The sequence below is a fragment of the Eleginops maclovinus genome, chromosome 11 (genome assembly GCF_036324505.1).
Source record: "Eleginops maclovinus isolate JMC-PN-2008 ecotype Puerto Natales chromosome 11, JC_Emac_rtc_rv5, whole genome shotgun sequence".
NCBI lineage: Eukaryota > Metazoa > Chordata > Actinopteri > Perciformes > Eleginopidae > Eleginops > Eleginops maclovinus.
This window is the reverse complement of record NC_086359.1, coordinates 476,825-499,730: the sequence shown is the minus strand read 5'-3', so window position 1 is coordinate 499,730 and position 22,906 is coordinate 476,825. Positions and strand designations below refer to the sequence as shown.

The window sequence follows — 22,906 nt, the reverse complement described above, 5'->3', positions numbered from 1 at the left end:
TGTTATTCAAATATCAGAACTAAGTCAAATATACATACCAAAATGTAAATAAACAAAACAATGTTTTAACAGATATTTAGATAAAGATAAGGAGTTACAATAAAAATACAAATAAAAGATACACGAAATATAAGGTACATATATAAATAGAAAATCATGCATTAGTTTCATGGAGTGTATAATTATATATATTAAATATGAGTAATAAATGAACTGTGCAGGACTGTCATTGCAGTTTTACAAAAAAAAGACTCAATACAAAATCCCTGCATGAACATTAGAGAAGGACTCTGAAAAGGAAAACATACATAAGTGGATGGATAGATTCAAAACAGAAAGAAATGCAAAATAATGAAAAATACAATGAAATATTAAATGACAGAAATGAACTTTGAAACAAATATGAATTCTCCGTTTTTGTCAGTTTTATTTTGAAACTGCAGTTCACTCACTCCATGCAAAAGGAAATACATTTAATAAAAAAGTTACAAAAAATATGACTAAAACTTAATTATGCTCGTTGTGTATTTTCAATATTAGTTTTGGTGTTTTAAAGCCACATTGAATCCCTGATCTTTAAATGTGTGCTAAATTTAAACATTTCCCCCCTCAGTGACAGAGCTGCAGGGTGACGAGTTAAAGCCTCTGCAGAGAAGCTGATCCACTTCCTGTTTCCTTTCTGTGGTCACACCAAAGTGTGTGTGTGGGGGGGTGATGGTGCATAGTTGCTTCCTGTCAGAGGGGGGGGGGGCAAGAGGAGGAAGCCATTTTTGCTCCTCGGCGGCGTCTTAGTGCTTCGTTTTGAGGAAGTGAAACTCGAGGACGGCTGGCAGCTTTTATTTTCTGTGTTTCAGAGACGTTTGCATCAGCAGGAAGGAGAGGTCAGCTGCAGATGTTTTCGTCCTCCAGGTGAAGTTTGACTTCAGGCCGGGTTCAAGATGAGCGGCGAGCGAGTGCCGAGCCGAGCCGAGGTGACGGGGTGGAGCCCTCAGCAGCTGGCCGATTACCTGAACCGGGTGAGGCCTTGAACGCACCGTATTTCTCTAAACGTCCTCAAACCTGTCCTCTGTCTCTGACTTCTTAACATGAGGCCTTGAACGCACCGTCTGTCTCTAAACGTCCTCAAACCTGTCCTCTGTCTCTGACTTCTTAACGTGAGGCCTTGAACGCACCGTCTGTCTCTAAACGTCCTCAAACCTGTCCTCTGTCTCTGACTTCTTAACGTGAGGCCTTGAACGCACCGTCTGTCTCTAAACGTCCTCAAACCTGTCCTCTGTCTCTGACTTCTTTCTTTCTGCATGTCCAGTTTCTTAAAGCTCCTGGCCGCAATGTTTTAACCCCGCCTTTTACTCTAAACTGGAGCCTTGGCTGGGGTGGTGCTAAAAAATGTAGCATCTCGAGAACTTTTCCAAGTGGAAACCAAAGAAGAGCTAGCAGAGTCAAACCGACGTTACCGTCCACCGGAAACACGACAGAAGTGTTCATACGTACAATTTGGTTTCCTGATGTCTTTGGGGAAAGGATCTGAAGTGATTTCACGGTTTGACCCAAACGAAAAACGACTTCCAATCCCGACAATCTCCCTGGAGGCTCGGTTAAACAGAACCGCATCCAACACTCGTTAGGAACCTCAGCTTTTTACGTCTGTAAATCAGTCTGATCGCCACAATGACGTCACGTGACCGACCAGGAAGTTCTTATAAGGGCTCGGTTGCTATGGTGATTGAGCGAAAGAAGGCTCTGACCGTTTTAACACCTGAAACATGAAGAGTGATTTGGATCGTCTTCAAACCGTAATGTGTTCGTCCTCGGCCCGTGAGACCTAACTCCTAAAAGTTTCATAAAAATCTGTCCCAAAAACAAGCCACAAAGAGCCGCAATCAAATCAGCAGGGTAACAAACGCTGTCGCATACAGGTGGATATTTTAATGGTTGTATTCCATCGTCTCGATGACGCTTCAGCTGCGGTCAAAGTAGAAGAGAACAAACCCAACATGTGAGATGCAGTAAACATGTATTTATGTTGAGACACGTTTTAATGAATTGTTTGTAATTGCAGATGAGTCTGAGCGGCTGTGATAAAGTGGTGTTGAAGAACTCCATCAGCGGCTCAAGATTTGTGGTGAGTTTACATTTAAATATAGTTAGTGATAGTTAGTGATAGTTAGTGATAGTTAGTGATAGTAAAAGGGTAAAGACTTTAAAAACACGTTCCCGTTTCTCTGTTTCGCAGAATCTGAGCGAAAACGATTTGCAGAAATTCCCCAAACTCTACGCTCCGTACGTATCGACCGCTGAGAGGTTCATTTAAAGACTCAAATATTCCTGATGGAGTTTGAGTAACCTTTATTTAAACCCTGTGTCCTCAGGATGATCACTAAGATCAGCTCTCAGATCAGCAAGAAGGAGGAGAAGAGGAGCCTGTTCGGGATAAAGTGAAGCTTTTATTTGTTGCATTACAATTTAAAAGAGGCAAAAATAAAACATTAATACGGATTAAAAATCCTTTTTACGAATACAAATTTGAAATAATGAGAAATAGAAATAAAGTGTATTTAAATATAATTATATTCATAACCACTTTATTTTTTTCTATTGCAGACCGACCAAATATCATGAACCAGGTTTGACTTTAACCTCCTCTTGTTTGGGTTGAACCCTATTTTTATAAATGCATTTATTAGATATATCATTTTTGCTCCATGCAGAAGCAGCGGCTGAGGTTCAGGGTTGGGGTGCAGGCGAGTTTGTACGTTTTATTTTTCTCCCTTTTTATATAATTTAACTCAATCGTATTTTAATGCTTATATCTATTTCTGCTAAATTAAACATATATATATACAAGTACTGCAGTAACGCTACGTCCTGCTTCAGACGGATGACGAGTTTGACGATGACTACGAGGATCCGGACAGTGGGGGGGATGGGGGGGGCAGCGACTACGAGTCTCCGATGGACGACGACGATGATGACGGAAACAACGACTACGAGCCCCCCCCCTCCGAGCCCTCCGAGAACATGGCCCTCAAACTGGGCCCCCCCCGACCGCTGGAGGACACAATCTACATCGGTAACACCTGGAGCCCCCTTTACGATTATTCAAGTTTTTCAGAGATCATTTTTCTTTTTATTGCCTTAAAAGTTATTTTACATTTGTGTTTCCCTTTGTGGCCAGCAGGGGAACCCAAAGACTGCTCTAAGTATAAAGTGTGTGTGTGTGTGTGTGTGTGTGTGTGTGTGTGTAGGCAGCCATGTTCCCTCAAGAGGCCCTGCCCCTGCTGTGTGTCCCCGCCCCCCCGCCGCCACCCTCTCCGTACCAGTGAGTTTCAATTTAAATAATTCATTTTATACTGCTCAGATTATTATGTTAATGTGTGTGTGTGTGTGTGTGTGTGTGTGTGTGTGTGTGTGTGTGTGTGTGTGTGTGTGTGTGTGTGTGTGTGTGTGTGTGTGTGTGTGTGTGTGTGTGTGTGTGTGTGTAGTCAGGAGAGCACTCCTCCAGAAGAGACCCCTCCCCTCACGGCGGGGGGAGGAAACGTGAGTTTATAATAAATGTCTTTACTTGGTTTGTTCTGCATTGCTATCTGAGTTAAACAGCGTGGGTTCTGTCTCTAGTTCTGTCTCTAGTTCTGTCTGTGTCTGTAGTTCTGTCTCTGGTTCTAGTTCTGTCTCTGTCTCTAGTTCTGTCTCTAGTTCTGTCTCTAGTTCTGTCTCTGGTTCTAGTTCTGTCTCTGTCTCTAGTTCTGTCTCTAGTTCTGTCTGTGTCTGTGTCTCTTGTTCTGTCTCTCTGTCTCTGGTTCTGTCTCTCTGTCTCTGGTTCTGTCTGTGTCTCTAGTTCTGTCTCTCTGTCTCTAGTTCTGTCTCTAGTTCTGTCTCTGGTTCTGGTTCTGTCTCTCTGTCTCTAGTTCTGTCTCTCTGTCTCTGGTTCTGTCTGTATCTCTAGTTCTGTCTCTAGTTCTGTCTATAGTTCTGTCTCTGGTTCTGTCTGTGTCTCTAGTTCTGTCTCTAGTTCTGTCTGTGTGTCTCTGTAGTCTCTGTCTCTAGTTCTGTCTCTAGTTCTGTCTCTAGTTCTGTCTCTGTCTCTAGTTCTGTCTCTCTGTCTCTGGTTCTGTCTCTAGTTCTGTCTGTGTGTCTCTGTAGTCTCTGTCTCTAGTTCTGTCTCTAGTTCTGTCTCTATGTCTCTGGTTCTGTCTGTGTCTCTAGTTCTGTCTCTAGTTCTGTCTCTAGTTCTGTCTCTGTCTCTACTTCTGTCTCTCTGTCTCTGGTTCTGTCTCTAGTTCTGTCTGTGTGTCTCTGTAGTCTCTGTCTCTAGTTCTGTCTCTATGTCTCTGGTTCTGTCTGTGTCTCTAGTTCTGTCTCTAGTTCTGTCTCTAGTTCTGTCTGTGTGTCTAGTTCTGTCTCTCTGTCTCTAATTCTGTCTGTGTGTCTCTGTAGTCTCTGTCTCTAGTTCTGTCTCTAGTTCTGTCTCTAGTTCTGTCTCTCTGTCTCTGGTTCTGTCTCTAGTTCTGTCTCTCTGTCTCTAGTTCTGTCTGTGTGTCTCTGTAGTCTCTGTCTCTAGTTCTGTCTCTGTCTCTAGTTCTGTCTCTAGTTCTGTCGCTCCTGTCTCTGGTTCTGTCTCTGTCTCTAGTTCTGTCTGTGTGTCTCTGTAGTCTCTGTCTCTAGTAATGTCTCTGTCTCTAGTTCTGTCTCTGTCTCTAGTTCTGTCTGTCTCTGTCTCTAGTTCTGTCTCTAGTTCTGTCTCTGTCTCTGTCTCTAGTTCTGTCTGTCTCTGTCTCTAGTTCTGTCTCTCTGTCTCTAGTTCTGTCTCTCTGTCTCTGGTTCTGTCTCTAGTTCTGTCTCTAGTTCTGTCTCTGTCTCTGTCTAGTCTCTGGCTCTGTCTCTAGTTCTGTCTCTCTGTCTCTAGTTCTGTCTCTCTGTCTCTGGTTCTGTCTCTCTGTCTCTAGTTCTGTCTCTGTCTCTAGTTCTGTCTGTCTCTAGGTCTGTCTCTAGTTCTGTCTCTAGTTCTGTCTCTGGTTCTGTCTCTCTGTCTCTAGTTTTGTCTCTAGTTCCGTCTCTGTCTCTAGTTCTGTCTCTAGTTCCGTCTCTGTCTCTAGTTCTGTCTCTGTCTCTAGTTCTGTCTCTAGTTCTGTCTCTAGTTCTGTCTCTGTCTTTAGTTCTGTCTCTAGTTCTGTCTCTAGTTCTGTCTCTAGTTCTGTCTCTGTCTCTAGTTCTGTCTCTAGTTCTGACTCTAGTTCTGACTCTAGTTCTGTCTCTACTTCTGTCTCTAGTTCTGACTCTAGTTCTGTCTCTGTCTTTAGTTCTGTCTCTAGTTCTGTCTCTGTCTTTAGTTCTGTCTCTAGTTATGTCTCTGTCTTTAGTTCTGGTTCTGTCTCTGTCTCTAGTTCCGTCTCTGTCAGTAGTTCTGTCTGTCTTTAGTTCGGTCTCTAGTTCTGTCTCTGTCTCTAGTTCCGTCTCTGTCTCTAGTTTTGTCTCTAGTTCTGTCTCTGTCTCTAGTTCTGTCTCTGTCTCTAGTTCTGTCTCTGTCTCTAGTTCCGTCTCTGTCTCTCTGTCTCTAGTTCTGTCTCTAGTTCTGTCTCTGTCTCTAGTTCCGTCTCTGTCTCTAGTTTTGTCTCTAGTTCCGTCTCTGTCAGTAGTTCTGTCTCTAGTTCTGTCTCTAGTTCTGTCTGTCTCTAGTTCCGTCTCTGTCTCTAGTTCTGTCTCTAGTTCCGTCTCTGTCTCTAGTTTTGTCTCTAGTTCCGTCTCTGTCAGTAGTTCTGTCTCTAGTTCTGTCTCTGTCTCTAGTTCTGTCTCTAGTTCCGTCTCTGTCTCTAGTTTTGTCTCTAGTTCCGTCTCTGTCAGTAGTTCTGTCTCTAGTTCTGTCTCTGTCTTAGTTCTGTCTCTGTCTCTAGTTCTGTCTCTCGTTCCATCTCTGTCTCTAGTTCTGTCTCTCTGTCTCTAGTTCTGTCTCTGTCTCTAGTTCTGTCTCTAGTTCCGTCTCTAGTTCTGTCTCTAGTTCTGTCTCTGTCTCTAGTTCCGTCTCTGTCTCTAGTTTTGTCTCTCTGTCTCTAGTTCTGTCTCTAGTTCTGTCTCTGTCTCTAGTTCCGTCTCTGTCTCTAGTTCTGTCTCTAGTTCCGTCTCTGTCTCTAGTTTTGTCTCTAGTTCCGTCTCTGTCAGTAGTTCTGTCTCTAGTTCTGTCTCTCTGTCTCTAGTGCTGTCTCTAGTTCTGTCTCTGTCTCTAGGTCTGTCTCTATCTCTGTCTCTAGTTCTGTCTGTGTCTCTAGTTCTGTCTCTGTCTCTAGTTCTGTCTGTCTGTCTGTCTGTAGTTCTGTCCGTCTGTAGTTCTGTCTCTGTCTCTCTGTCTTTCGTTCTGTCTCTGTCTCTAGTTCTGTCTGTCTGTCTGTAGTTCTGTCCGTCTGTAGTTCTGTCTCTGTCTCTAGTTCCTTCTCTGTCTCTAGTTCTGTCTCTAGTTCTGTCTCTAGTCCTGTGTCTGTGTCTCTGGTTCTGTGTCTGTGTCTCTAGTTCTGTCTCTAGTTATGTCTCTCTGTCTAGTTCTGTCTCTGTCTCTAGTTCTGTCTCTGTCTCTAGTTCTGTCTCTGTCTCTAGTTCTGTCTCTAGTTCTGTGTCTGTGTCTCTGGTTCTCTGTCTGTGTCTCTAGTTCTGTCTCAGTCTCTAGTTCTGTCTCTTTCTCTAGTTCTCTCTCTGTCTTTAGTTCTGTCTCTAGTTCTGTCTCTGTGTCTCTGTCTCTAGTTCTGTCTCTGTCTCTAGTTCTGTCTCTGTCTCTAGTTCGGTCTCTAGTTCTCTCTCTGTCTCTAGTTCTGTCTCTAGTTCTGTCTCTGTCTCTAGTTCTGTCTCTGTCTCTAGTTCTGTCTCTAGTTCTGTCTCTGTCTCTAGTTCTCTCTCTGTCTCTAGTTCTGTCTCTGTGTCTCTGTCTCTAGTTCTGTCTCTGTCTCTAGTTCTGTCTCTGTCTCTAGTTCGGTCTCTAGTTCTCTCTCTGTCTCTAGTTCTGTCTCTAGTTCTCTCTCTGTCTCTAGTTCTCTCTCTGTCTCTAGTTCTGTCTGTAGTTCTGTCTCTGTCTCTAGTTCTGTCTCTAGTTCTGTCTCTGTCTCTAGTTCTGTCTCTAGTTCTGTCTCTGTCTCTAGTTCGGTCTCTAGTTCTCTCTCTGTCTCTAGTTCTGTCTCTAGTTCTGTCTCTGTCTCTAGTTCTGTCTCTGTGTCTCTGTCTCTAGTTCTCTCTCTGTCTCTAGTTCTGTCTTTAGTTCTGTCTCTAGTTCTGTCTGTCTGTCTTTAGTTCTGTCTCTGTCTTTAGTTCTGTCTCTAGTTCTGTCTGTGTCTCTAGTTCTGTCTGTCTGTCTGTCTCTAGTTCTGTCTCTGTGTCTCTAGTTCTGTGTCTCTGTCTCTGTGTCTCTAGTTCTGTGTCTCTGTCTCTGTGTCTCTAGTTCTGTGTCTCTGTCTCTGTGTCTATAGTTCTGTCTCTGTCTCTGTGTCTCTAGTTCTGTCTCTGTCTCTGTGTCTCTGTAACTATGCAGGAAACAAAGGATCTGTTCAAAATGAATCTGAATGTCGTTTAATGGAGACTTTTTACTTCCGTTGTGTTCAGTTCCTCCGGGGCCGCCGAAGATCTTTCGAGCAAACAAACCGGGCCGAGACTCGGGACCCAACCCGTCCCCCGTCAGAGGTAAGGCTAGAGAGTCTTTCAGGTTTGAAAGACTTTGGTATGAAGAATATCAATTTACTCGTCTGATTATGTCGTTTTAATTTTGGTTCCTCGTCTCCGCAGGACCTCATCGCAACACAGTGGAAAAGGTGACATTTTCTTTTTGAATATGTTCAGCCTATCACCGACAATGTGTTGGAGCGCTATCCAATAGGAGCGAGGGTGTTCCATAATGATGTCACTGTGTTCTGGTAGTAAACAAAGGGGTCAAATGGAGCGTTTCTAATTTTGTCTTTTGCTTCCTACAGCCGGGCACTAATTCTTGGAGGTGAGTACAGATGTTGTCTTCATCATATTCTATAATAAATAATGGGGGCACCACAAGGCTCGTGCTTGGTCCTCTTATATAGAAAAATAATTCTGGGATCAACCGTGGAAAATGTTATTCCACGTCCACAGAGGTAATGAGTGTTGTATTAAAGTAGACGTCAATGAATTTACTGTGTTCAGGCTTCAGCAGGACGACCCAGATCCTCCAGCCTGGAACAAACCTGCAGTTCTTCCCCCGAACTCAACCTCCGTCAGTCGGAGCAACTCCTCCGCCAGACCTGCTGCCAACAGGTCCGACATATAACCCTCAAAATATTAATTTTGTCAGCATTATAGTCGTAAACCCTGACATGAGTCAGCATTATAGTCGTAAACCCTGACATGAGTCAGCATTATAGTCGTAAACCCTGACATGAGTCAGCATTATAGTCGTAAACCCTGACATGAGTCAGCATTATAGTCGTAAACCCTGACATGAGTCAGCATTATAGTCGTAAACCCTGACATGAGTCAGCATTATAGTCGTAAACCCTGACATGAGTCAGCATTATAGTCGTAAACCCTGACATGAGTCAGCATTATAGTCGTAAACCCTGACATGAGTCAGCATTATAGTCGTAAACCCTGACATGAGTCAGCATTATAGTCGTAAACCCTGACATGAGTCAGCATTATGAGTCGTAAACCCTGACATGAGTCAGCATTATAGTCGTAAACCCTGACATGAGTCAGCATTATGAATCGTAAACCCTGACATGAGTCAGCATTATAGTCGTAAACCCTGACATGAGTCAGCATTATGAATCGTAAACCCTGACATGAGTCAGCATTATGAATCGTAAACCCTGACATGAGTCAGCATTATAGTCGTAAACCCTGACATGAGTCAGCATTATGAGTCGTAAACCCTGACATGAGTCAGCATTATGAATCGTAAACCCTGACATGAGTCAGCATTATAGTCGTAAACCCTGACATGAGTCAGCATTATAGTCGTAAACCCTGACATGAGTCAGCATTATGAATCCTAAACCCTAACATGAGTCAGCATTATAGTCGTAAACCCTGACATGAGTCAGCATTATAGTCGTAAACCCTGACATGAGTCAGCATTATGAATCCTAAACCCTAACATGACTCAGCATTATAGTCGTAAACCCTGACATGAGTCAGCATTATGAATCGTAAACCCTGACATGAGTCAGCATTATAGTCGTAAACCCTGACATGAGTCAGCATTATGAATCGTAAACCCTGACATGAGTCAGCATTATGAATCGTAAACCCTGACATGAGTCAGCATTATGAAGCGTAAACCCTGACATGAGTCAGCATTATAGTCGTAAACCCTGACATGAGTCAGCATTATAGTCGTAAACCCTGACATGAGTCAGCATTATGAATCGTAAACCCTGACATGAGTCAGCATTATAGTCGTAAACCCTGACATGAGTCAGCATTATGAAGCGTAAACCCTGACATGAGTCAGCATTATAGTCGTAAACCCTGACATGAGTCAGCATTCCCTCACTTCCTGTCCCCTGCTCTCTTCAATGTTTGCTGAATGTGTTTTTGTTGTAAGTCTGAAATAAGGTTTGTGGTTAACAAAAGCTTTTTTGGTGGTTTGGATTGACAGGTTTGACACGAGGAAAGAGGTAAGTCTCGATTTGACACTTTTATTTTGAAGGTGAGTTTGTCCTGAGTGACCTCTGATCTTCTTCTTCTCTTCTCTTTTATCAGCAAACACACACTGAAGGTGAGATTAGTATTATCATTTCATAAACAAAAGCATATCCGGCTTATCGGTCTAATTCTTAAAAACTCTTCTTTCTTTTAGCTCCTAAACACAACACCTTTCCCCTTCAAAATAAAAGTCAACCCCCACGTCCTGGACTCCCCTCTCGCCCAGGAGACAGGTGAAACACCTTTAAGTGATTGACAGGCTTCCTACCAGCACCACAGAGTTCAAATGTAAAGTACCTGTATCCTAACAGGAAGCTCAGGGCGAGGCTTGTTTTTCAAAATAAAAGCCCCATAAAGTAACTATATCCTAACAGGAAGCTAAAAAGCTTAAACTAAAATTCAACTCAAGTTGTTAGACTTAATAAGAACTAAATAAAAATAACGGTGACAAACGTAACAAAACAGTAGCTCAGGAAACACAATAACAGAAACGTGAATTTAATTCAAAATGTTCGTTTATTTCTTAAGAAATAACGATGTGTTTGTTCTGTTCCTGATCAGCCTGCCTCCCACTGTTCCCACTGCCGGCTCTCTGCCACACAAACTGCAATCTGGTGAGAAAATATCAACAGTATAAGTGTTTGTTATAAAAGAAGTCGTATTATTAAAGCACATTTACATCTTTTTTATTTGCTTGTAACTCAATTTTTTAACAGTGTTTTATTTTCCGGAAACCCCCTCCTCTTTATATTTGAATGGTGTTTTATTTTAATTCTGCGGTCTTAATTTAGTTAATAAGAAGCTTGTTTTAGTATCATCATTTAAGTATTTATATACACTCAGTAATAATAATTATACTAAAGTAATTCAGCTAATCCAGCGTGTTCCCATATGAACTGATGCACAATCATGGGTTTGTAATGAACCTTTAAACAATAGTTTGATAAATATTGTATGAATATTATTCACGTTATTAATCAAATGCTGTGCTGACCCTGTGTGAACACTAGAGGGCGCCCTATCACTTGTGCGCGAGCTGCCACCAGGGGGTGCGGAGATGAAACATGTAATGGTGGTCTGGTGTACAAATATCACAGTGTTGTTTTTTAACTGGGATTGTTCCATAGGCTACAATAGAAACAGGAACAACACACACTTCCTTTGTAATCCCTTTTATTTTAAATCAAAAACTATCATTCATTAGTTTTTGGTAGAAACGTAGAAGAAGACAGCTGTTTTTCTTTGTTGCATTATATTGAAACTTTGTTGATGTGGTTGTCGTCATGCGTGTGCATGATTAAACACGAGTGTTTATGTGGCGCTAAAACCAAGCTTTGATGCATTTTTTCTTTTGTTGCGTTTTTTTGGGGGGTGCGTCAACCCCGTTGGGACGTAGAAGGGGGTGCGCCGCAAGAACAAGTCTGGGAACCGCTGACCTACTGCAATTTACAGAGAGTGTGTGTGTGTGTGTGTGTGTGTGTGTGTGTGTGTGTGTGTGTGTGTGTGTGTGTGTGTGTGTGTGTGTGTGTGTGTGTGTGTGTGTGTGTGTGTGTGTGTGTGTGTGTGTGTGTGTGTGTGTGTGCGTGCAGGCTTCGGAGGATCAGACAGACAATCGTTTCGTCCTACTCTACCTACAACAGCACACGTACAGGTAATAAACACACACACACTTTTCCTTATCCGTCATATGCACTTATATGTATCTCTGTTTTCACGTGTGTTTACTCTGCAGTCTTTATTTCTCTCATGATCTTTTTTTAAACTTTGTTTTGAACTATTAATCGTTTCATGTCTTTTATTAGTGATTCCTCGTTTGTGTTGATACTTCAATATTCTTACCTTTTTATTTATCTTTCAATATTATTTGTTGTGACTCCATGGTGTGAACAACAGGTGGAGCTGTTAGCCACATTATAAGTAGAATATATAGAGAGACATTAGAGATACATTGAACCCTGTGAGCAGGATCTGGACCCGAGCTGGTACGTGGGTAAAGTGACCCGAGGTCAGGCGGAGGGATGTCTGCAGCGAGTCAACAAGGTAAGCAACAAACATCATTACTAAAGCAATTATCTGCTTCATAGGCTCTCCGTTTCTATAAGTGTGTGTGTGTGTGTGTGTGTGTGTGTGTGTGTGTGTGTGTGTGTGTGTGTGTGTGTAGGACGGGGCCTACCTGGTGAGGGACAGCACTCGGCAGCTGGCCCAGCAGCCGTTCACTATGATGGTTTTGTTCCAGCAAAAGGTTTTCAACATCCAGATCCGAGAGCAGGGGGGGCACTTCCTGCTGGGGACCGGGCTCAAGGTCAAAGAGGTAAACGAGTGGGGGGGTTGCAGGTAAACAAACCATCATGAGAGGAGTGGAGCCAGAACCTGTTCTGATTCACTCTGGACTGTAAATCAGAGCTCAGAGTAACTGACAACTGTTCTGTGTGCAGTCCTTCCCCTCGGTGAGCGACATCATCTCCCATTACTCCCACTCCCCCCTGCTGCTGATCGATGCTAAGAACCGCGGCTCCGGCCAGCAGAACCAGTGCCTGCTGTCGGCCCCCGCTGGGCCCCACATGGACCAGAACCACTGGAGCTGACCGGGACCAGAACCACTGGAGCTGACCGGGACCAGAACCACTGGAGCTGACCGGGACCAGAATCAAGACGAGGGTCCAGAACACGAGGCCTCCTTCTCTTATTCTGAACATTTTCAAACTGCAGTTTATTTAAAACAACGTGATGGAACCATCCTGTGAGTCAATTATTAAGAATAAGGACTTAGTTTGTCAGAATAAGGACTTAGTTTGTCAGAATAAGGACTTAGTTTGTCAGAATAAGGACTTAGTTTATCAGAATAAGGACTTAGTTTGTCAGAATAAGGACTTAGTTTGTCAGAATAAGGACTTAGTTTGTTAGAATAAGGACTTAGTTTGTCAGAATAAGGACTTAGTTTGTCAGAATAAGGACTTAGTTTGTCAGAACAAAGACTTAGTTTGTCAGAATAAGGACTTAGTTTGTCAGAATAAGGACTTAGTTTATCAGAATAAGGACTTAGTTTGTCAGAATAAGGACTTAGTTTGTTAGAATAAGGACTTAGTTTGTCAGAATAAGGACTTAGTTTGTCAGAATAAGGACTTAGTTTGTCAGAACAAAGACTTAGTTTGTCAGAATAAGGACTTAGTTTGTCAGAATAAGGACTTAGTTTGTCAGAACAAAGACTTAGTTTGTCAGAACAAAGACTTAGTTTGTCAGAATAAGGACTTAGTTTGTCAGAATAAGGACTTAGTTTGTCAGAATAAGGACTTAGTTTGTTAGAATAAGGACTTAGTTTGTCAGAATAAGGACTTAGTTTGTCAGAATAAGGACTTAGTTTGTCAGAATAAGGACTTAGTTTGTTAGAATAAGGACTTAGTTTGTCAGAATAAGGACTTAGTTTGTCAGAATAAGGACTTAGTTTGTTAGAATAAGGACTTAGTTTGTCAGAATAAGGACTTAGTTTGTCAGAATAAGGACTTAGTTTGTCAGAATAAGGACTTAGTTTGTCCTCTTTATATGTGGTAGAGTTTCTCAGTAAAGACTTACAGGATGTTTTGATCAGGTCCAGAGCCAAGTCCTCCTCTCTGTTATTTGTGTGTCGCTCTCTGTTCTGCAGTTTAAATGCTTTCATTAAAAACTCCTTCAAAGCCCCGGCCATGGCGCAACTGGCTGGGGCACCTGCACCGTGCACCGTAAGCCGGCGACCCGGGTTCGATTCCCGACCCGTGGTCTTTTCCGGATCCCACCCCGACTCTCTCCCACTTTCCTGTCGCTCTCCACTGTCCGATCCGATTAAAGGCAAAAAGCCCCCAAAAAAATCTTTAAAAAAGAAACTCCTTCAAACAGAAAAGCTCCGAAATATCTGTGAACAATAAATAAGTGTTGACCGACTTCTGAGTCCGACTCCTCCTGATTCTGCAAGCTGTTTAAAGCTGAAGTTAACGAAGCTTTTTATTAAAGGGGAGCCCGTGGGGCTCGCTGACCGCTTCAGAGTATTTCCCATGAGCCCCCCCCCCCCGATAATACCCTCATCAGTCAGTTACACTTCAGACAGAGAGATGTTATGTTACACACACACACACACACACACCTCATGGAGTTTGTTACTTTGAGACGTGCTGTAAAGGGTTGTATATATTATATTCTGCAGATTGTGTTCTTTAACTTTTAGTCATGTCTGTTTATTTTGAAGCGGGTATTTTCACTAAGGTTTAGATTGTTTTTACTCTTTGAATGAATGAGCACTAACCCTTCATCAGGATTACATTTCAGTGGCTCTCCTCCGATGAGTTTTAATTTGTGGACCTGCAGGTGTTGTATATCTCTGATGGAAACCACTCGGTACTGGACTCCAGACTGGTGCATTGTGACGGTCAGATGTACATGAGAAAACAAAAAGGACGTCAGCTGGGCTCTGAGACCCTGCTCTGTGAGACCCTGCTCTCTGAGACCCTGCTCTGTGAGACCCTGCTCTCTGAGACCCTGCTCTCTGAGACCCTGCTCTGTGAGACCCTGCTCTCTGAGACCCTGCTCTGTGAGACCCTGCTCTCTGAGACCCTGCTCTCTGAGACCCTGCTCTGTGAGACCCTGCTCTCTGAGACCCTGCTCTCTGAGACCCTGCTCTGTGAGACCCTGCTCTCTGAGACCCTGCTCTCTTTGTGGACCAATGGCCTCTGATCTGAAGACATTCAGCAGCATTTACATCAGAGAGCAACGGGTGGAATATCTAATGAGAGTGTCGTGTGTTTGGGTTTTCAGTCAACAATAGAGCCGGCGACACCTCAAACAGCAGCTGTCAGACCGCTGTCTGCACACACACACACACACACACACACACACACACACACTCTGACAGATCTTCTCTCTGAGGAAGTTCAAATGTTAAGAACTCAATATTTTTGAAAAAAAGTCAACATTTTAAATGTCGATCTAAAGTCAAAAACTGTCCATTTTTTTCATTTGAATTCGGAATTCTGAGAAAATGTTAGTGAAAGTAAAGACTGTCAGAATTCTTTTTTGCTGAAAATCTCAGAATTCAGACTTTTTGCTCAGAATTTTGAACCTTGTTTTTCAATTATGTTCTCAAATGTTCACCTGAAGCCTCTGCAGCCTGACAGTATCTATAAATCTCTCCTTGAATCACATTTTAAACGTACCTGTGATCACATGTCACCCAGGTGTTGCACCCCAAATGTTCAGGATGTCTCTGCCCCCCCTCAGAGCGCTGTGGGGTCCGCTCTGAACTTCTGATTTCAGGAAATCTTCAAACTCAGTGAGAAGAATGAAATGTGATCCAATGTGTTTGTTGCTTTAGATTTGGTTTAGCAAGCGGCACAAAAGCAGTGAAATAAAATAAAAGCACTGAACATTCACGTGTCGTCCCCCACGGCATCGACTGATCTAGGGGTGTCACCATATACCGGTATGTACGGTAACCGTGATATTTAAGAAACGAAATATTGACGGTATGTAAATAATACACATATGATAATATCAATCATAATCCAATCTGGCTCAAACTCCAAGCAGTAGGTGGAGATAACGCACAAATAATGGTCATTTTTAGGAAAGAAAGATCATGAAACAAATCACGTGATAAGAACTGGCCATTAATTACAAATTCATTTCAAAAGGAAATATGAGTGCAATTAAATAACACTGTTGCTAACAAGTGTAAAACACCAACAGTGCAGTATTGTACAGTAATGCTGTGACTAAACACATAATTACAGCATGAATATGAATAAAATACCCACAACATAAAACATGTGCACTGTCTTTCTTTCCAAACAGAAAGAGCTTGGCCTTTCATTTACTTAATTTTGATTGTTCATAAAGATTTCCTGATCGTCTTAAACCTACATGAACAGTTATCTTTTACATAATGAGTTCCGCTTTGTAAAGAACATTTAACACCCCCTAATAGCAGTGTTTGGGGAAGTTACATTTCCCTACATTCTCACGTTTCTTTAGTGCTTTCTAGAGATATACCGGCATTTTACTCAAGTTTTAGATTGGTGTTCAGGAAAAGCAGCCGCTTGCATTGCAAGCTGGGAAGCCAGAGTGTTACCCTTCTGCCCAGCAGACATGGTTGCTCTTTGGAGAAGAGAGACTAGAGGTATGACTTTAGAAATGGTTACATACTTCTCTGCTGAAACTTCCTTAGTGGCCTTTTCAAAGGGCCTTAGGGCTTCAACGGCTTGGCTGACATGGGACCATTCTCCCTCATTCAAGCACAAGGTGTTTCTCCCAAGAAGACAAAGTGCTGTTATCACTGCTTGTCGTTGTTCATACAGTCTCTCCAGCATGTACAGTACTGAATTCCATCGCGTCTCTACTGCTTGGATTAGTCTGTGCTCTGGCATTTGCAACTGAATTTGTACTTCTTTTAGCTTGTCAGGAGCTTTGGTGCTATGGTGGAAGAACCGAACGATAGCACCACATTTCTCCAGGACTCCAAACTCCTGTCAGCCTTAATGGAGTCCTTCACAACTAAGTTGCGGGTGTGCGAAAAACACGGAATGTGTTTCCAGTGGGTTTTCCGTACAGCTGAGACCATATTAGCTCCATGGTCTGTAACAACAGCATGGACCTTGCTGGTAATGCCCCAGTCATCAGATATTTTTGTGAGGAGTTCAGATATATTGTGCGCTGTGTGCTGCACAGCTACATGGACTGTCTCAAGATGGCAAGCCTGCGTCTGCCAATTCTAACACAGTCAAATAAGCTTCAGTTGTTCTTGCTGCCTACATATCACTTGTTAAAACCACACTGCTCGCAGATTCTAGGGAGTCTTTCAGTATTGTTTTGACTTGCTCATATAGCTTTGGAATTTCACTTGACATCAAGGATTTCCTACCAGGGATTGTGTATCTGGGATCAACCTCCTTCATAAAAAGATTGAAACCTGCATCCTCAACCACTGAAACGGGTTGCAAGTCAGTAACAACCGTCTTGGCTAGGCTCCTTGTGAAGTCTCGGGCTGTTTGGGAATCATCTGAAAAGGATTAAGGGTTACCATTACAAAAGGGAGGCTGAATTCCAATAGTCACAATATAGTTATATTTAGGACTTTTATTAGTTTTTAAATGTAATTGCATTATCAGCTTGACACAGTCCCAAAGAGCTATTTTGCTTGTAAATGTCTGTTTTTACGTATGCCCAAAATCTATTTGCCCTTGTGGATTAATAAAGTTGAATTGAATATTTTTATTCTGATAACCTTCATGTAACAACAACATTTAAAATGAGAATGTGATGATGATGTTTAGGAATTTAGGGTAGACAGACAGACACGGCAAAAATAATCTCCTTGGCAGAGGTAGCTAATAACGGCGCTACCTGACCTGGAGATGCTTTGCCTCTTTGAAAACTCTCCTGCAACGTCTTCTGTCGCACAGAGGGTGATGAGGAGACCTGGATGTAAGGGCATCTTCTTGCTTTTGTCCGGCCTCCTTATAACTTTCGGGTGTATTGTTTTGAAACGTTTGAAGAGGTTACTCGTGTTGCTGCTAGTGTTATCTACAGTTGAGAGGTAGCACCACACCACGCTACGTTTGCTTTCTGCCATTCTCTCACATGTTTGCAGAAGTGTGGGACTGTGCGCGCCTGCGCGGCCGGTGGCTGCGTGATAGGTTCTGATGTCACGGTTTCCACAGTCATGGGACACGGGTCAGCTATCAGGGCTGTGATGATTCATCCATCCATCCATCCATCTTCTCCCGCTTTTCCGTCAGGGTCGCGGAGGTAACAGCTCCAGCAGAGAGCCCCAAACTTTCCTTTCCCTGGCCACATCAACCAGCTCTGACTGGGGGATTCCAAGACGCTCCCAGGCCACCGAAGAGATATAACCCCTCCACCTGGTCCTAGGTCTACCCCTCGGTCTCTTCCCAGCTGGACGTGCCTGGAACACCTCCCTAGGGAGGTGCCCATGTGGCATCCTCACTAGGTGCCCGAACCACCTCAACTGGCTCCTTTCAACGCGAAGGAGCAGCGGTTCTACTCCGAGTCCCTCCCGGATGAATGAACTTCTCACCTTATCCCTAAGGGAGATGCCAGCCACCCTGCGGAGAAATCCCATTTCGGCCGCTTGTATCCGCGATCTCGTTCTTTCGGTCCTGACCCATCCTTCATGACCATAGGTGAGGGTAGGAACGAAGACGGCCCGGTAGACAGAGAGCTTTGCCTTCTGGCTCAGCTCTCTTTTCGTCACAACGGTGCGGTAAAGGACGAAAACCGCATTGTTCCTCTTCAATCTGAGGTACGACAATCGGTCGGACCCTCCTTTCCAGCACCTTAGAGTAAACTTTCCCGGGGAGGCTGAGTAATGTGATGCCTCTGTAATTGGCACACACCCTCTGATCCCCCTTTTTAAAAAGAGGAACCACCACCCCGGTCTGCCACTCCTTCGGTACTGTTTCCGACTTCCACGCAATGTTGATGAGACGTGTCAACCATGACAGTCCCTCAACACCCAGAGCCTTCAGCCTTTCTGGGCGGATCTCATCCACCCCCGGGGCTTTGCCACTGTGGAGCTGTTTAACTACTTCAGTGACTTCCCCCCGTGAGATTGGAGTTGATCCCCCTTCATACTCCAGCTCCGCCTCTAACATAGAGGGCGGAGTTGTCGGATTCAGGAGTTCCTCAAAGTGTTCCTTCCACCGCCCTAACATCAGTTGAGGTCAACAGCGCCCCATCCTTACTGTACACAGCTTGGATGGTTCCCTGCTTTCCCCTCCTGAGGTGACGGACGGTTTTCCAGAACAACTTTGGTGCCGACCGAAAGTCCTTCTCCATGACTTCTCCGAACTTCTCCCACACCCGCTGCTTTGCGTCGGCCACGGCTGAGGCTGCTGCCCTTCGGGCCCTGTCGATACCTTGCAACTGCGTCAGGAGTACCAAGGGATAACATATCCCGGAAGGCCTCCTTCTTCAGTCGGACGGCTTCCCTGACCACCGGTGTCCACCAGGAGGTTCGAGGGTTACCGGCCCTTGAGGCACCTAAGACCTTGAGACCTCAGCTCCCCGCCGCAGCTTCGGCATTAGACGCTTTGAACACTGCCCACTCTGGTTCAATGTCCCCAGCCTCCACAGGGATGCCTGAAAAGCTTGAAGGCCTCCTGGACATGGGACTCCTCCAGACGTTCCCAGTTCACCCGCACTACACGTTTGGGCTTACCAGGTCTGTCCAGAGGCTTCCACTGCCACTCGACCCAACTCACCACCAGATGGTGATCAGTTGACAACTCCGCCCCTCTCTTCAGTGTCCAAAACATGCGGCCTCAGGTCCGATGATACAATAACAAAATCGATCATGGACCTTCTGCCTAGGGTGCTCTGGTACCACGTACACTTATGAGCATCCTTATGTTCGAACATGGTGTTTGTTATGGCCAATCCATGACTAGCACAGAAGTCCAGTAGCAAACCACCACTCCGGTTCAGATCAGGGGGGCCGTTCCTCCCAATCACGTCCCTCCAAGTGTCTCCATCATTGCCCACGTGTGCGTTGAAGTCTCCCAGCAAGACTAAGGAGTCCCCTTCAGGAGCCCCATACAGGACTTCTTTCAGGGTCTCCAAGAAGGCCGAATACTCTGAGCTGCTGTTTGGTGCATAAGCACACACAACAGTCAGAGTTTTCCCCCCCATGACCCGCAGGCGTAGGGAGGCGACCCTCTCGTCCACTGGGGTAAACTCCAACAAAGCGGCACTCAACTGGGGGCTTGTGAGTATCCCCACACCCACTCGGTGGCTCACACCTTGGGCAACTCCGGAGAAGAATAGAGTCCAACCTCTATCCAGAAGTAAGGTTCCAGAGCCGACGCTGTGCGTAGAGGTGAGCCCCACCAGATCCAACTGGTAACGCTCCACCTCCCGCACAAGCTCCGGCTCCTTCCCCCCCAGAGAGGTGACATTCCACGTCCCCAAAGCCAGCTTCTGTCGCCTGAGTCTGGTCCGTCGAGACCCTCTGCTTTCACTGCCACCCTTCTGGCAGCGCACCCGACCCCATCGCTGTTTCCCGTAGGTGGTGGGCCCGCGGGACGGGGAAGCGGAGGTGTTGCCCACATTGCTTATTCGGGCTGTGCCCGACCACCAGACGCTCGCTGACGAGTCCCCTTCTGGGCCTGGCTCCAGAAGGGGACCCCAGGCTTCCTCCGGGCCGGGTATCTTTGCTTCCAAGTGTGTTCATTCATGGAGTCTTTTTGAACCAATCTTAGTCTGGCCCCTTACCTGAGACCAATTTGCCATGGGAGACCCTACCAGGAACACAAGGTTCTAGACAACACAGCCCCCAGGTTCATCGGGGCACACAAACCTCTCCACCACGATAAGGTGCTGGTTCTCGGAAAGGGGCTGTGATGATTCGTAGTACCAATCTCTGTCATTAGTTGTCAGTAATGTACTAAATTAGATATAAGTTAGTTCATGCTTACGCAGAGTAAGAAATCTCAGATACAAGCTAGAACCAGCTCGGACTTAATAGAGTAATATAAAAAAAGATTCTTTATTGGAACAAAGAACAAAACAAGGGCTGAAAAGTACTGAAAGCGTTTGATGCAGCCACCCACGTTATGTATTTGTATAACTTTATTATCGATATTTTTTTTTAAGGAATCGATACCAAATGAGTAGCTTGTGGGTATCGAAGTATCAATCCCGCAGTATCGATCCGCTCATCCCTACCACCCACCTTCACGTCGATCCCCCTGCAGACTTCTCCCCGGTAGAGAGAGTAAGCTGCAGTTAGTTTGCTAGCCCAGAGACGGTAGATGCTACGGTCTTTGTTGTGTTAAAGCTTGGTTATCACGGCGTTGGACTGAATAGTATTTTCTCCCCTGGTTATTGTTAGGCAGCGTCAGAGAAGCGACACAGAGCCAGGGATTCAGGTCAGCTGACGGTGTTTGAGTCAATGGATAAGAAAAGGAGAGCAGACATGGATAGTGCATGTCAGAATGAAGCCATCACTAAATCCTATAGAGAGGCCAGGGTTTAAAGCACTGAGGACAACAGTTGCTCCAAAATACAAAACCCCAAGAAGACAACAGTTTGTGTTGCTGTTTTTGGACGCTCGACACAAAATGCACAATAACCCAATGAACTTGAGATGAATTTGACTGATAGCATTATTATTATTATTGTGTTGTTATTTCCTGTAGATATCGAGATTATATCGCTATCGTGAATTATTTTGCCACGATTTTCGTGGAGTGAACATCTGATATGGTGATAGACCTAGACTGATCCATGATCACATGCTAAGGTCATGTGATGGGAACTAATACAAAGTGAGCTTCAGAACATTTCATTATATTTATTGTAAATAATAAAGAAACTGCAAATTCCTACTTTTCACGTTCCTGTGATGTGTGTGTGTGTGTGTGTGTGTGTGTGTGTGTGTGTGTGTGTGTGTGTGTGTGTGTGTGTGTGTGTGTGTGTGTGTGTGTGTGTGTGTCATATCTCAGCATTAAATCCTCAGGCTCTAATCTGCCCGGGGGAGGAATTCAACAACCTGTTTTATTCAAATCAGCCCCACCACACACACACTTGCACATTTACACACACACACACACACTTACGCATGTAAATGTGTGTGTGAGACAGCAGCCAATCAGCTGCCCAGAGGGCGGGGCTACAGTGGAGGTGAGAGTATAAGAGGTCAGGTGAGCAGAGTCACAGGACACACACTCTCACACACTCTCAGGTTTACACAGCAGAAGAAGAATCGATTCGATGATGTCGTCTTTCATCCAGGAGCGTGGCCCCTCCCACACCCTGATTGGAGGGCCCCTGCCCCAGCAGCAGCTCACCTCTCTGGCCATCGACCCCTCCGACTTCAGCCTCTACGGCCCCCCCGACCCTGAGGCCTCACCGTGGTCCCCCAGCAGCGACACCTGGTCGGGGACCCTCTTCCTGCCCCCCATGTACCCCATGCAGGGCCCCTGGTTCTCGGATGCCATACTTCTGTCGGTTCGACCCCCCTACTCGTACTCAGCGCTGATTGCCATGGCGATCCAGAGCGCCCCCCAGCAGCGCCGGACCCTCAGCGAGATCTACGCCTTCGTCTGCGAGCTTTTCCCGTTCTACAGCCGCAGCAAGGCGGGCTGGCAGAACTCCATACGACACAACCTGTCCCTCAACGACTGCTTCCGGAAGGTAGAGCGCAGCAGCAGCGATCCAGGTGAGCCAGCTACGTTGTGATTGGTCAACCTCTTAGAGATGTCCCGCCTATCAGGTGCAGTGTGTCGGAGGGATAAACTCAACTTTAAAGCTCAGCTTTAGGAATATCTGAGCAGAACAGAGAGGGTTTGAGGGCTGAGGTTTAGAAAACAGTGGTTATAATATCTCCTCCTCCTCCTCCTCCTCTCCAGGTAAAGGGAACTACTGGACTCTGGATCCAAACTGTGAGAAGATGTTCGATAACGGGAACTTCCGGCGTAAGAGGAAGAGGAAGTCTGACGAGAACCCTTCCTCCTCCTCCTCCTCCTCTTCCTCCTTCTCCTCTGAACCCTGCCCCAAACTTTCCAAGATGCATTGCAGCGGCCGCGATGGCGTCCCTGCTGTGTCAGACGCCCCCCCCCCACCTGAGCAGCTTCCTGCAGGAGCAATCGATGCCATCTTACGTCCCCCCGCTCTACCTGCCGGCCTCCCCCCCCGGCGCGGTGGTGCCACAGTGGGAGACATGCAGCTCCTCCCCCCCCCTCTATAACTCCTGCAGCTCCCCCCGCCCCCTCTATGACTCCTCCCCCCCGCTGTACACGGAGCTGCAGGCGTGCAGTTTGCTGCCCGACCTGCAGGAGGTGCAGCAGCTGCTGCAGGCCCAGAGCGAGGCCCTGTTTCCAGGCGGGTTCTCTGACCAACTCCCCCTTTACCCCCCGGGGCTCCAGCCCTGAGACGCCCGGACCATCCTTATTATTATTGTTGTTGTTGTTGTTGTTTTAATTATTTATTTTTGGGAGCGGTACGGAACGTGTACTTATATTTTCATTAACGTAAAAAAGGAGTGAATGTTTTGTTGGAATAAAAAACTTCCAAAAAAACCTGATCCTGTTTTTCATAAATTAACTCATCGAACGTCAATGTTTTAGAACATTTAAAGAACATAAAGTATAAAGTCAGGGGGCCCTGACCCCTGACCCCTGACCCCTGAAGCTTGTGGTAAAATTAAACAAATCAAAATGTGATTTTGAAAAAAATGAGTCCAAAAAATTCAGATAAATTACATTAAAAACATCTAATA

General features: G+C 45.1%; 2 protein-coding genes across 5 annotated transcripts; both read left to right on the top strand.

Moving 5' to 3' along the window:
- Positions 1-731: 731 nt before the first annotated feature.
- lcp2a (lymphocyte cytosolic protein 2a) lies at positions 732-13,560 on the top strand. Of its 4 annotated transcripts, none has more exons than XM_063895484.1 (21): positions 733-1,016; positions 2,060-2,122; positions 2,234-2,280; positions 2,370-2,435; positions 2,602-2,624; positions 2,709-2,749; positions 2,875-3,070; positions 3,246-3,319; positions 3,483-3,537; positions 7,576-7,653; positions 7,756-7,781; positions 7,941-7,960; positions 8,143-8,253; positions 9,599-9,617; positions 9,703-9,718; positions 9,800-9,878; positions 10,207-10,259; positions 11,235-11,296; positions 11,611-11,685; positions 11,807-11,956; positions 12,081-13,560. In XM_063895484.1, exons 1-21 carry the CDS (start codon positions 939-941, stop codon positions 12,228-12,230), a joined length of 1,482 nt encoding a protein of 493 aa, XP_063751554.1. In that variant the 5' UTR covers positions 733-938; the 3' UTR covers positions 12,231-13,560. The 4 variants fall into 4 exon arrangements, with proteins under 4 accessions (XP_063751553.1, XP_063751554.1, XP_063751555.1 ...); XM_063895485.1 differs by having other exon boundaries at positions 995-1,016; positions 3,179-3,319; XM_063895483.1 differs by lacking the exon at positions 3,483-3,537 and having other exon boundaries at positions 732-1,016; positions 3,179-3,319.
- A 7,842-nt stretch (positions 13,561-21,402) lies between these two features.
- On the top strand, positions 21,403-22,559 carry foxi3a (forkhead box I3a). Its single transcript, XM_063895275.1, is given in 3 exon segments — positions 21,403-21,847; positions 22,038-22,240; positions 22,242-22,559. Coding segments are annotated over 3 exon segments (966 nt in total).
- The last annotated feature ends 347 nt before the right edge of the window (positions 22,560-22,906 follow it).